Genomic DNA, 12,842 nt, shown 5'->3' on the forward strand with positions numbered 1-12,842 from the left:
AAAACTTACCACAGTATCAGGCAATCACAGCATTGACTTTTTACATGGTCTGATGTCTTCCAGAAGTAAAGAAAGCTGTGCACAAGCATGTTACAAACACAGCACAGGAAGGCAAAAATGTGATCATAATTCTTTCTCATCAACTGGAAGGTGAAGGAGTTGTCGAAGAATTTGAATTAGGTAACTCATGCATTTTTTTGTTTTAACATTTGATTTCCCTTTTGTGAGTACATAATTCTTTCTGTAAAGGATTTCATTGATTTTTTTCTAGCATTTTCCTTTTTTCCATAACAGCAAAGATTATTCAGTGTAAACATGTGGTCCTAAGGGTATGTGGAGCTGAGGAAACATAGCAAGTAAGTTCGTCATGAGTAGTATTTTGTCAGCTTTTTCTCTCTCACCTACTAGAACATAGATATTTTCGTACTTTTGAGTATCAAAGGACTGCATTTTCTGACTCAGACAAAATCAGGTATGTCCATTCAGACCTTTTCAGCCCCTCTTAAAGCTGCTTTGTACTGTCCTGAGCGTGTAAGTGCTAGAGAGCAGGATCTTTTGATCAACCACACTACTCAAAGGCAAGAATCAGTACATTGTCAGATTTATCTCGTTCTCTATTCTTAGTATGTAAACTTTTCCAATATGAGAATGGATGTCCATGGTTATAACTTCTGCAAAATCAGAGCTGTGCGAACTTCTCATAACAATAGAAGAGTTTAGTTAGCCTGGCAGAGTTGGTAGAGCTGGTGATGTCTTTTCTGATATGCATTTGGAGTGGGTATTAGCACTGTATTATATTCTGCTCATCTAATAGAGATCCACTATCCCTCACATTGTCGATGATAAATTAATCATTTACATCACCTATTGTGAGACTGCCTTTGAAAATAAATGTTAGAACAATATTATCTGTAGTTGTTTTGAAAGCTAAAAGAAATATTTAATTCTCAAAATTATTCCTTCTGCACTTCCCTTGCATTTTTCTAATTTAAACATTTCTAAAGAAACATGGGAAACAAAAGCATTCATAATGTTATGTGTAGCTGTTTGTGTTTCTTGCATGACAACACAGCCTAATGTTCAGAAGCAGAACTTCCCCTCTTAGTCTAATAAAGTTTTTAGACCTATTTCTGTATTTTTCATACTGATAACTGAAGTCATTATTTTATGATGCTAGGTACTGTGCAAAAAGGAAAAAAGATGATCTGCTTTAAAAACCTTACATCATTTTTTTCCTCTAGTACTTGTCTATGTTTTGTGATTCATATGATGTTTACGGCAAATTTACATGGCATTCATGATTTTCACTGAATCTTCCTCTTATGAGCATAAGAAAAGAAACCAATCAGGTTTGTCTGACTAGCTTTCTTAAGTTTGTGTGAAAATAAATTGTATGGGCATGGAGGTGGTATGAGTTAATTTAGAAATAGTAGGTTTATATAGAACTTGGAGTTGTCTAGCACCACTGCAACTGAGTCTGTTGTCTGCTGCTGCCAAGAGATTTTTCCAGGTTGTTTTTTAAGGGACAGATGTCCTTTGCTTTGTACCCTGGCTCCCAGTTGTATGTCCTTGCTGGAAGCTGACTGCGTGTTGTGACCCTGCTTTCCTTGATGAAAACCCTGGGCATATAAGCTGTGAGGGAGCTGCAGAGCACATCAGCAGCATTCTTCTGCCTTGGATGCTGCTATGCCTCAGTGTGGACAGAGTGTGTGAGACTGACCAACTCAGTTTAGAAAATTTGCTTATATTTTTCAGTCTCAGTACTTCTGTTTTTTGGCAGCTAAGGCTCTAGGCAGATGACTGTTTTGCTGAATGTCATCAGGCCTTCATTGTTCCCAAGTTAAGAATTTCATTGTCAAGAGAAGTAAGGGCAATATCCATTATTTCCTGAGCCATAGTAAAGGCAACATCTACTTTCCTCAGTAGGTTTAGAATGATGGTTTACTCTTGTGTGTGTGTATGTAATGTCCTCACATACAGACATATATACATTTGGACAGTGTCTGTAAAGTGTTACTGGTCATAGACCTTTGACTGAGTGGCTGGCTTATCAAGATGTGGTCTCTGGAAACTCTTATGAAAGAGCTTCCGTAATGTCCTTTAGTAACTTAAAGCTATTCTTAACAAGACATGTATGCATACCCATACATATATCTCTGCCAGGGAACTAGTTCATTTTTCCCCCTTGTATATGTGGAATTTCTCCCCCATATTACTTTGGCCTAATGCCCAGGAGTCCACAACAGTCAATGACTCAGTGGCACATTCAAGATCTGCATGAAACAAGTCTTGGAAAGGACTTTGGAAAGGAGAAAGTCACAGTTCTGGGGACATGTGTCACTGTTTTGGGGACATGTGGCACTTGTTACTAGTTCTCTCAAGAGAAACAGAACTTTAAGATTATGAGTTCTGCATATAAAAATATATACTAGGTTATAGTTAGTGGTTTTTAGATATACTATTTCTATTTTTTCTTTTGCCTCTGAAGGTTTTAGTGGCAGACATACTACATTGTAGGAAAGCAGAGAGAGAAAAAACGACTGTCTTGATATTTTCATTACATATGCAGAATATATGATGATATGATGTGTGGCCTTAATGTTTTATTGGCACTCATTCCTGATGATCTGTATTGCTCTTGGCTTTACAGTTTAGGGATCTTGCGATTAGCAGGATAATAGAGATAAAGCTGCTATTCCACAGCATTTGCATTCTTTGTAACTTCTGCAGTATATTTACAGTGTGCAGGTAGAACTCTTTGTATACATCACACCTCTTCCAACCTTATGCACAAAGAGCAATGAAAAAGACTTATTTATAAACTGGATTATAAATATGCACAACATTTTTCATGAAGGCAGCTTTTTTACCTGCTTAATTAGAAGTAACGGAGCGGCTGAGGGAGCTGGGCTTGTTCAGCCTGGAGAAGAGGAGGCTCAGGGGTGACCTTATCGCTCTTTTTAGGTACCTCAAGGGAGGCTGTAGCGAGGTGGGGGTTGGCCTGTTCTCCCACGTGCCTGGTGACAGGACGAGGGGGAATGGGCTTAAGTTGAGCCAGGGGAGTTTTAGGTTAGATGTTAGGAAGAACTTCTTTACAGAAAGGGTTGTGAGGCATTGGAACAGGCTGCCCAGGGAAGTGGTGGAGTCACCATCCCTGGAAGTCTTCAAAAGACGCTTAGATGTAGAGCTTAGGGATATGGTTTAGTGGAGGGCTGTTAGCGTTAGGTTGGAGGTTGGACTCGATGACCTTGAGGTCTCTTCCAACCTAGAAAATTCTGTGATTCTGTGAAAAATTAATAATTGAAATATAGATGACAATCCAACGGAGATGATGATTGTTTTCCTAAATGCCTTAACTAAGAAATCAGTTGTATGTGGAGCTTTATACTAACAAGGCAGGAATGAAGACTTGTAAGTGTCTGTGTCTTGCAGCAGCTTTTCTTCCTTTACACACAGCGGAAGACTTTGGCCTGTGGAATTCCTTTTAGTAATGCACTACAAAGTGTCTCAAACTTGTAATGGACAGTAAAATACTCCAAAGTTGCAATAAGATGGCACAAGAGCTGCATGAAGGTGATATATATGAAGGGAACTGCCTTACAGAAGTAATGCATTTTATTCTATTTAGTGAAATCTGCCTGCAGTGAAAAAATCCTGTGTTAAATCCTGTATTAAACTAGCAAGGCCATGAAACTGTCTTTTTATTAAAGATAACATGAAACAGAATGTTCTCCTCCATCCTCAGATGTCTGCATTTTAAAATGAGGAGGAAAAAACAGGAAGTGTAAGTGGGGTGAAGGGACACTCATGTAGTGAAATTTAAGAAGTGGCTGCTCAAGTCAAGTATCAAAATATAAATATCATGGTATAAACTGTAGTGCACATATACTGTGCCAGATGAACCTTGATATCTTTTGTATATGAATTACTTTATAAGAGGCAATTTCAGATGAATAAATATGAACGGTTTCTCTTTTCTCATACGAGTGCATCTTCTTCCTTCTTCCAAGACCCGAATACTTACATTACGTAAATTTGCTTGTGTGTACTTTCTTACTATTGGCCTGAACAGAAATTCCATGTAAGTACTGAATTATCCACCATGCATTAATTGCATGTTTTTCACATTTGATGATGTCTCTTACAAACCATTTTAAATGTTGTGTTTCAGTTGCGAGATTTTTTCTCCAAGTCAAAACAAATTTCACTTAGTTCCAGCAACAGACTTCTAAATACCTTAATGCATGTTACTTAAATATAATGAAGGTATTTGTTGTGGAAACTTGTGAAAAATGGAACAGAAGTTGCAGATCAGTAGCATTTGCTGATGAACACAACTGACCTAGCCAGTCTTACATTTATCCTGTGCTGCTTCCCTCAGTCTTGCGCTTCCCTTTGTCTTTTGCTTTTAAGCCAGAGTTCAGTCCTTCTTGTACATGTAGGTGTCACTTAAGCAGATATTCACCTTTATGGTGATTTCCAGCTTCAAGAAAAATAATGCAGATCTTTGAAGTCTGCTTTATGACTAATGAAGAAGATATATTTTTTGTATGAAAGTAATAAATGCAAAGAAAGGCCATTGTTATATTTAATAAAGTATTCCGTGTGCATCCCTCCCCTTTGTCCTTGGAGGATTTCACAAAACTTGTGAATAATTTGTGCCGGTATACAACCAGTTTGTGTAGTCGTGCTGATGCATGCATGTTAATTTATGTCTTTCAAAGTATCTGTATTCTTTAAATCTGAGATGTATGCTCATTTAACAGTAACAGCTATACCCTTGACAGCAAGAACTCAGTTCCTCATTTTCTTCCACTGGTGTGTTTAGTCCCATGGGATCAGTCCTTACCTATGTTCCAGGTTTCTGAGATTTGATGGCATATGTGTGCTAAAGCCAAAAAACCTAGAGTTAAGTATCCATAGTATTCAAAACCTGGAGGTGGAGCAGGATTTTCCAAATAAATCAAGACCCAGAAGCTCAGCCCTTTAGAAAACATGGCCCCTCTGTTTCATGTATGTGTGAGAGCTGGGTGCTTCTGCACAGCTGGCCTTGACTGAGAGAGATGATCACCTTCAAAAAATGTGACCCTAAAGGGCTTGGCAGTATCTGTTCCACTCACAGAGTAGACCTCCAAATTCTTGAGTTGTCTGTTCTTGTGTTGGGATACAGCCCCTCCTACCCAAGGGAGCATGGCCTGACAAAAAGAGCATTCAGATAATAAAAATAAAGTGCGTTCCATGATCTGAAAAAAGGGCAGATAAAAATATTTCTGGCCTAAATTGATGCTGCTTTTTGCTGGAAGAAATTATGGTGTAGAAGCACATTAGACATTTACCTTATTTGCCTTCCTTTTCCTCATCTGTTTTAGACCAAAGAATGAAGTTCACAAGTAGCATGATATGTGCATATGGGATATAAGGCTATTATAATGCCTTCAGATTGAGCCTGTAGTTCACAAAGAGAATATAACAAAATATTATTTACTGTGTGACACACTTTTTGTAGTAGTATTGTCTGAGATAAAGTTGGCCATGCTACTTTCTCTTAGATCAATAAAAAGAGCATTCCAAGACAAAGGATACTGCAGTGCATTAATGACATTAGAGTATTGTGGCAGTTTATTTTAAATACTATTACTTGTACAGTGAACAGAATTTATATTTCTTTTTGTAGGCTTTTACTATTAAATGACTGTTATCCAGCTATCAGATATTCAATCTAGATATGTGAGAGAGACTACATCTGGAAAACTCTTACCAGCATGCATAGACCTGAAATCCATATGCAGTGATTTCAGATGTATAAACAAAGAGTCTGGTCCAAAGCCCATTTTGATGTTCCTGAAGCACAACTTTGAATTGCCTTATATATCCACAAGTTTTTATGTAGTTGTGCTAGAAATAAAAATGTGACAAAACATAAATGTAGTAACATGAAATCAGCCCACAAAAAATGTAGAACAAACTAAAATGATCTTAGTGCAGCATACAGAAGTATTAATTTAAAACGCAGGTAGACGTCTGCAGTTATAACCACCCAGAAGATCTTCTACAGCAAGAGCATACCATTCTTTTGTCAGATTCCCAAATAAATGAAATAAACAGGTAGATTCATTTTTGGAATAAATACGGCTATGCACGTCTGCAAGTCTGCATGTAAAACAATCAAGAAGATTGTCTGCAGCATAAGCATATTATTGTGGTAGTTTCTTCAGTGATAGCAATAACTAAATAATTTCTTTCTTGCAATAAATAAGGGTGTAACTCCTTGTATTTACTCTGGGATTCAGATTGTGACAGTATATGAAGTATTTTGTTTTTTTCTACTGATGCCATTGTTTCTAGTGTGGTCTGCCACAATCTCAAATTAAAGTAACTTGAATTTGTTCTACATTATCATCTGTTAGAGAACAGCCTAAAAATGAAAATGCTTACCTTAAACATGCAATTAATTTACAGTATTTTAATAGCCATCTCTGTCAAGGAAATGAGGCATATACGACACACACTCCCTCCCCCCTCTCCATCATGGCATCTACCACACTGTGACAACCTGTAAGCTTACAGTGTTGTGGAACAACCTAGGCGATTTACCGCAGCCCAAAGCAGGCATGGGAAATGCCTCCCACTTCATAGGCATGCTACAAACTGCCTCAGTGCAGAACAATTGATGTAATTTTATTGCTTGGCTGTTAAACTCAGCATTTGGAGACTTCCTAATGATTCATTCCAAATGTTTTGGCCGTGCAACCCTTTTGTACAATAAGGTATATAACCCTGTGTTGCTTCCCATTTTGTGGTATTACAGATAGTATTCTTGTTACGCCGTTTTGGACTCTGTTTCTAAAAATAATGTGGAACAGTCTTTTACTTCAATCTTAAACTTACTTATGGGGATATTAGAGAAAGTATCTGAGCACAAGAAAGCATCTTAAATTAACAGAATGAATAATCAGAAAGACTTGTCTCCCTAGTCACACATGTGTCTCATGCTAATTGTGCAAGTCTCTTAATATTTACCCATAAGTTCCTAAAGCTCTGATCTATAATTCATGACAACAACCTGATTTACAGCAAAGACCAGAAATTAAGAGGATGGGTCCTACTTTCATCAAAAGTAACAGCAAAAGTTTAACTGATTTCACTGTTACAGGACAACATAGTATTCCTCAGGATCTGTCAGTATTTTCAGCATAAACCATTTTTCTTGTGTGTTTTTTTTTTTTTTTTTTTTTTTCATCCAATATAGTGTGATTCTAGAAGTGAACTGTAGCAGTGGTGGCATCAATGTAATAATAATAGTTGAATACATTTTGGTCAATTATCATTTGGTCTGGGCCCTGTGTGGATCCTAGGTCCACCACTCACAAGTCTATGCTGCAGCACCATCCCCAAATTTGACTTTTGGGTTGACTAATTAAGGGTGCTTAGTTTATATTCAGAATGTACAGTTAAAAAGGAAGATCCTTTAGATTTTTTTTCGTGAGCTTTTTGAAGTGCCACAGGATCTCTGTGCTCCTGCCCATGCTGCTGTGTTGAAAATAAGAAAATGAGCTGTAAAATTGTTCCAGAGAGACACGGCTTTTTTAAAAAAAAAAAAATAAATAATAATAATAATAAAAAAAATTCTATTGTCCCCTTTGGCTCACAAAAGAGGACAAACAGCCCAAGGGAAACAGTGTATAATACCATGAAGAATATTCTTAGAAAAGTATTAGCAAATGTAACTGGGAATAGTGTTTCCTGGAGATTAATACACTAAACTAAAATAAAAATTGACCAGTTTTATTTTTCTTAAAGTATTAACTATGACACAGCAAAATCCATAGGAGTTCAATTAAATGCAAACTCAAAACAAGTCCAAAGCAGACTTTTTACTAGAATCTATTTGAACTGCTGAAGGTTTAAAATTTGATTATTAGAATTCTCGACATTAATATTTTCCTTAAGTTTTATTGTTTAATTTTGTGGGTCCTTATTGCATTTAAGCCAGCAGCACTTCATAAGGTTCTTTTATGTATATATGAATACCCATTTTATTTTTTATGTATAACTGTGTGGCTTGATCTGACATAACTTAACTGGCACTGCTTGCTCCAAAACACGTGCACAACCCAAATCCCATAGCAAAAGCCTTCTATAGTAGTCATCCTGAAAGAATACCTTCTTTACTATCCTTTTAAAATTAAAATGATTTAAGTCACTTCTATTAATTGGCTGTCTATAATATCCTCATAAAGATGATGTCAAGAAAGATGATTGTCATTTTTATGCAAAAGATTTGCATCTTATTTTTTTTAAGATTTATAAAATTCATATGATTTTATGTGGGGAGGTGACCATTCTCCATGATAAATTCATACAAATAGACTGTGTTTTTTAGGAAGGGAATTAAATCCTATGTTGTTGCTAGCAACACAACCAGAAGCTTCCTTTGGGAAGTTTAGGCTATTTCTATTGCCGAATTTGAACAAAATCCTCTCTACAGTCCTTGTTTATTTGTTTAGCTTTTTCTTTACTCCTTGTCTCAGCAAGCCTGTCTGCATAAATTTAGATGCTGAATTCCAAACTTATTTGTTGTAAGCAGCAATATCAGACTACTACTTCCTGATTTCAGAGATGTATTATTTGGTTTATTTATTTATTTATTTATCCTGGGACAAAATTGTGTGTTGAGAGCAAGATTTACTCATTCTGTGCCCATGTGGGGTAATGTTCCTATGTTCAAACAGTGGTAAGTTAAGCTAGAACTGAACAGTGTGTGACAAAATTTGCCAGCTCACAGTAACACAAGAACACAGCCATTTTCTCACATTATCTATTCAGACATATTTAAATTTTTTAGCAATGATAACTTTATTTGTAAAGAAAGGATCCTTCTCTTCCATAATCACAGCCCAGAAGTACCCCTAAAACGAACTATTTCTATGCATACCTACCATGGTATTACTACTGTATTACTATGGTATTCTAAGCATACCTACCATGGTATTACTATTACCAGGTGTTACTTTAATTGAGTGAGAAAGGCAAGGTGGTAACATGCCAAGAAGGAGATGAGGAGAGTAAGTGGTTTAAAAGGGCGTTCAAGCACAATCTGTAATGATTCTGATTATGCTAAGCAATGAAAAAATAGTGCTCCAAAATTGTGCCTTGGTATATTATGGAAAATAAAGAGAAGCTTCTGGCTGTTGTATTGTCTATGTGTAATCTGCCTTGGCAGTAGAGAGAACGCAGCATTGTCCAGCCTTACTGATACAGTCCTGGATTGCCTGAAGAGGTTAAAAACTCTGCAGTCTTAGGGATGTACAGGCAGATCTGGGTGGGTGGCTCCTGAAGGTGTTTAGCTGTGGGCATGCATGTCTTGCTTCAAAAGCCCTGAGGAGGCTCTCCCTCCCATTTGGCAGTATGGTGTGGTGTGTACGTCAGCCCCTCCAGCTCTGTTCCTGAAGCCCGGGACACATGGGTGTGTAACACGAGCACCTGGCTTCATTATGCCAGCTCTGACTGCACGGTGGCTGGGCCACCCGTGGGCAGGGCCCACGCGTGCTGAGAGACCATGCTCAATGAGCAGCCTTGGAAAATGGCAGCAGCGTTGTCCCAAGTTTAGCTCTGAGAAGCACTTGTCTTGGTTTTCAAAGGCTCGTGAACTTAATTTGAGTCAACCTGACTCTGAATTAAGGTCCTAGGGCCCATTCTGCTCTCTTTAACTGAGAAATAGCAGTATGGTTGTAGCTCTAACGCCAGAAAAAGAGCTTACATGCCAAAAAAACGTTGTTTGTTTGTTTTGTTTTGTTTTTGTTTTTGTTTTTGTTTTTCTTATTTTGTTTTGTTTTGTTTTTTTTCCTGTTAACTATTTAGTACATTACTTCCAATCAATCTTGCCTTGCCTTGCCAACAACAGTCTTTTTCATTCTCCAGAAATGATGTTTTTCAAGCTTCTATCCATTGGTATTTCTAATATGAAGTGCTTTTCAGGAAAGCAGCGATAAATGCCTGTCTAATGACTCTATGCCCTGTTTTAGCTTTGGAGAGTGCTTCACTAGGAAGCTGATTGAAGAAAACCTGGGGTTCCTATGGCTCTGTGAGTAAAATTCTGTGCTGCTTTTGTAGCTAAAAAAGGCAGGGGCCTGACCGAAATAGAGAACCACTGGCCAAGAATTTCAGAACAGCAAACTTAACAGATAGGCTTTCTGAGGGCATTCTTAAGCCTACAGGTATGTAAGCTCACCTTCTGCATGGGTGTCCTTTTGAAAAGGCTCTAGTCTTGCTTCTCACCTATGGCCCTCCTAGCTTCCTGAGGTTTTAATACTATTCAAACCATTCTGATTATTACCTTTTTCTACTATATCTAATCTCAGATGTTGATGATATCCCTATCTGAACTAAAACAATTTTTTCAAAGAACCTTTGGACTGAAAAGGCCATTTGGTCTGTCTTCAAAGTTAAATGTACTGAAACACCTGCCAAAATAAATAAAATAAAAATAAAAATAAAAATAGAAATAAATCTACTGCTTCCAAAAATGCTATGAAACTCTCTTTTTTTTTTTTTTTTTTTTTTTTTTTTTTTTTTTTTGTTAAATCCTTTCATGATTTTTCTGTCTGACATGGTGTATGAAGTACCACATAAGTTACACTCCTTTGGCTGGGTGTTTTTAGTATGCAGTGAGTACACAAGCCTATCCTGTCATCATTAATGAAAGCCTAAATGAGTGTGTCATATCTTTCTTTGCCAGCAGTAAAAATGTTCTGTGCTTTTTATAAAGAGCAAGGGCAGAAGAAATGGAGTGCAGAGAATTGTGTTGTTTATGACTACCAAATTAGCAGTTCTATTTGTAATTAGCTGGCTGATGGAGCTGTTAAATATAGCAGACCTTTTGGAAAATATATTGTACTCTACACTTTATAGTAAGATATAATATTAAATAGATGGAGGTTGTGTGACCTTAAAACCAGTGCAACAGTTACCTTAACTGAGCAATACCATGGACTTAGGAAAACTAAGGGAGGTTATTCTGTATCTGATTTTATTGTTTTGGATAAACACGGTCTGCGTATTTATGATAGCCTTTTAAAAAATGTGTGAGATGTCATACCAGGACAACATCATAGCTAGAGACCAGAATTATGAACTCAGCTTTCAATTATTTACATACTTTTCTGATTTAATTTTTTCAGAGTTTCACAGGATAAAATGGGAGTTCTAGAGAAGTTATTTTGTGTGCTTTTAAAACCTATTTGTCCCTATAAGTTCTTGAATTTTTACAGGAAAAAAAAAAAAAAAGAAAAAAGACAATCCTGTTTGTTTGTTTGTTTTTTGCATTGGAACAAGTCCATCAAATTTATCTCTGTGCATTTTACTGTATACTTAAATTGTGAACTTTTTTTTTTAATCCATAAAATGATTTTGCTGCATTTACATTAAATCTAAAAAAGACCTTTTACATACCTTTATAATTCTGCAAAACTACCTGCTCGTTGTTTCTGTGCTAGAATAAAAGTAATTTGGCTTCATTCTTCATCCTCCATTTCATCACGTGGCAAAATATTACCAACCCAGTGCACCACTAACACTTTTCTAACAAACAGTTACATTCTATTGATATAGAGAAGCAAAAGGAGGCTAGTCACTGTCTTTCCTATTCTCTTATTTGCCTTTCTGCATGCTTTAGCCCAGCAATGATTATAAAATCTGCATATCCAGACAAAATAGAATCAATATTGTAATCAATACTAATGCCACTGAAAAATTATTTAAGAACAAAATAAAATTAGAAGATTCAAAAGTTATGTAGAAATGCCATGAAGAGATGAGTATCAAAGAGTTTTAATGAAATACCTGATTTTGTTTAAGTAATTTCATCCTAGTGGAATTTAATTTATTTTGGGTAGGTATGGTTGCTTTATAACAGATGACCAAGGAGAGAAAACCTCAGCCTCTAGATGCTGACTATCTTGTCTCTTGAGGTCATCAGGGATCCTCCTGTAATAGCTGTATAGGCAGAGAGGCCTTCTGTCATCTCGGAAGACAACTCTCATTATCTTGCTTTGTTCCACTAACTGTACTTGCAGCCAAAAAGACAAGTTATACATGGTACCTAACATAGGCAACTTGTAGGATGAATTTCAGGATAAATAAACCTGTAGACTACTACAGGGCCAAATCTCCCAGATGTCCAACAGAGTTGAGGATACGTGTCACCGTTCAGGCAGGGTTTTAGTCCATCGTTGGGAATTCCTCACAGATACTTTTTTTTATTTTATTTTATTTTTTTTTTTAACATTTTAGGCATTTTTTGCATTTGTCATTGCATATAAATCAGTTACTCTGAAGTGCTTCTGCATGCTACTAAGCTCCATTTTAACACTTTTAATGTATGCATACGTAGCAGTTTGATCCAGAAGGGATTCCAGCCTTCTTGTTCACATCCTTACAAGGGTTGTGGCTTACGTTTTGCTATTAGGTAACAGAAATACAAAGTTTTATTTTTGTGCTCTCTTCTAAGCTATGTGGAGTGCTAGTTGCCTGAACATGGGGGAATGTTTATGAAACACTTGTACATCATACCCACTTTAATGGAAACTGAGACAAATTTTCGCAACTACCCTTAACACTCCATTCTTAAAGGCCAAATATTGAAAAGGTTTAGAAATGTGTCTGTCATGATCAGGATCTATAAATTTACACACAAGCGATTTTATACACACATTGAGTTTGCTGTATGCAAAAGCCTAATGTTGGCTGCTTCTGGGACTGGTGCTGTGGCCTGATTCTGCCTGCTTTAGGGAGGTCAGATTTAGGGACTAAATTAAAGTAGCAGATTAAGAGTTTGCTCAGAC

The 12,842-nt window shown here is 36.8% G+C and overlaps 1 protein-coding gene across 5 annotated transcripts in view; it reads left to right on the forward strand.

Moving 5' to 3' along the window:
* Positions 1–12,842, forward strand: part of LOC311430427 (uncharacterized protein) — a 190,484-nt gene that overhangs the window by 106,426 nt on the left and 71,216 nt on the right. For 4 of the 5 annotated variants that reach the window (XR_014688783.1, XR_014688784.1, XM_084506978.1 and 1 more), the window contains one exon: positions 64–180. The exons of the other annotated variant lie outside the window; for it this stretch is intronic. Coding sequence is in view for 1 of the 4 variants with exons in the window: in XM_084506978.1 (XP_084363104.1) it covers positions 64–180 (117 nt within the window). In the remaining 3 variants the exon portion in view is untranslated. The remainder of the gene's footprint in view (positions 1–63; positions 181–12,842) is intronic. 5 annotated transcript variants of the gene reach the window in all.

The sequence above is a fragment of the Aythya ferina genome (genome assembly GCF_964211825.1).
Source record: "Aythya ferina genome assembly, chromosome: 1".
Lineage (NCBI taxonomy): Eukaryota > Metazoa > Chordata > Aves > Anseriformes > Anatidae > Aythya > Aythya ferina.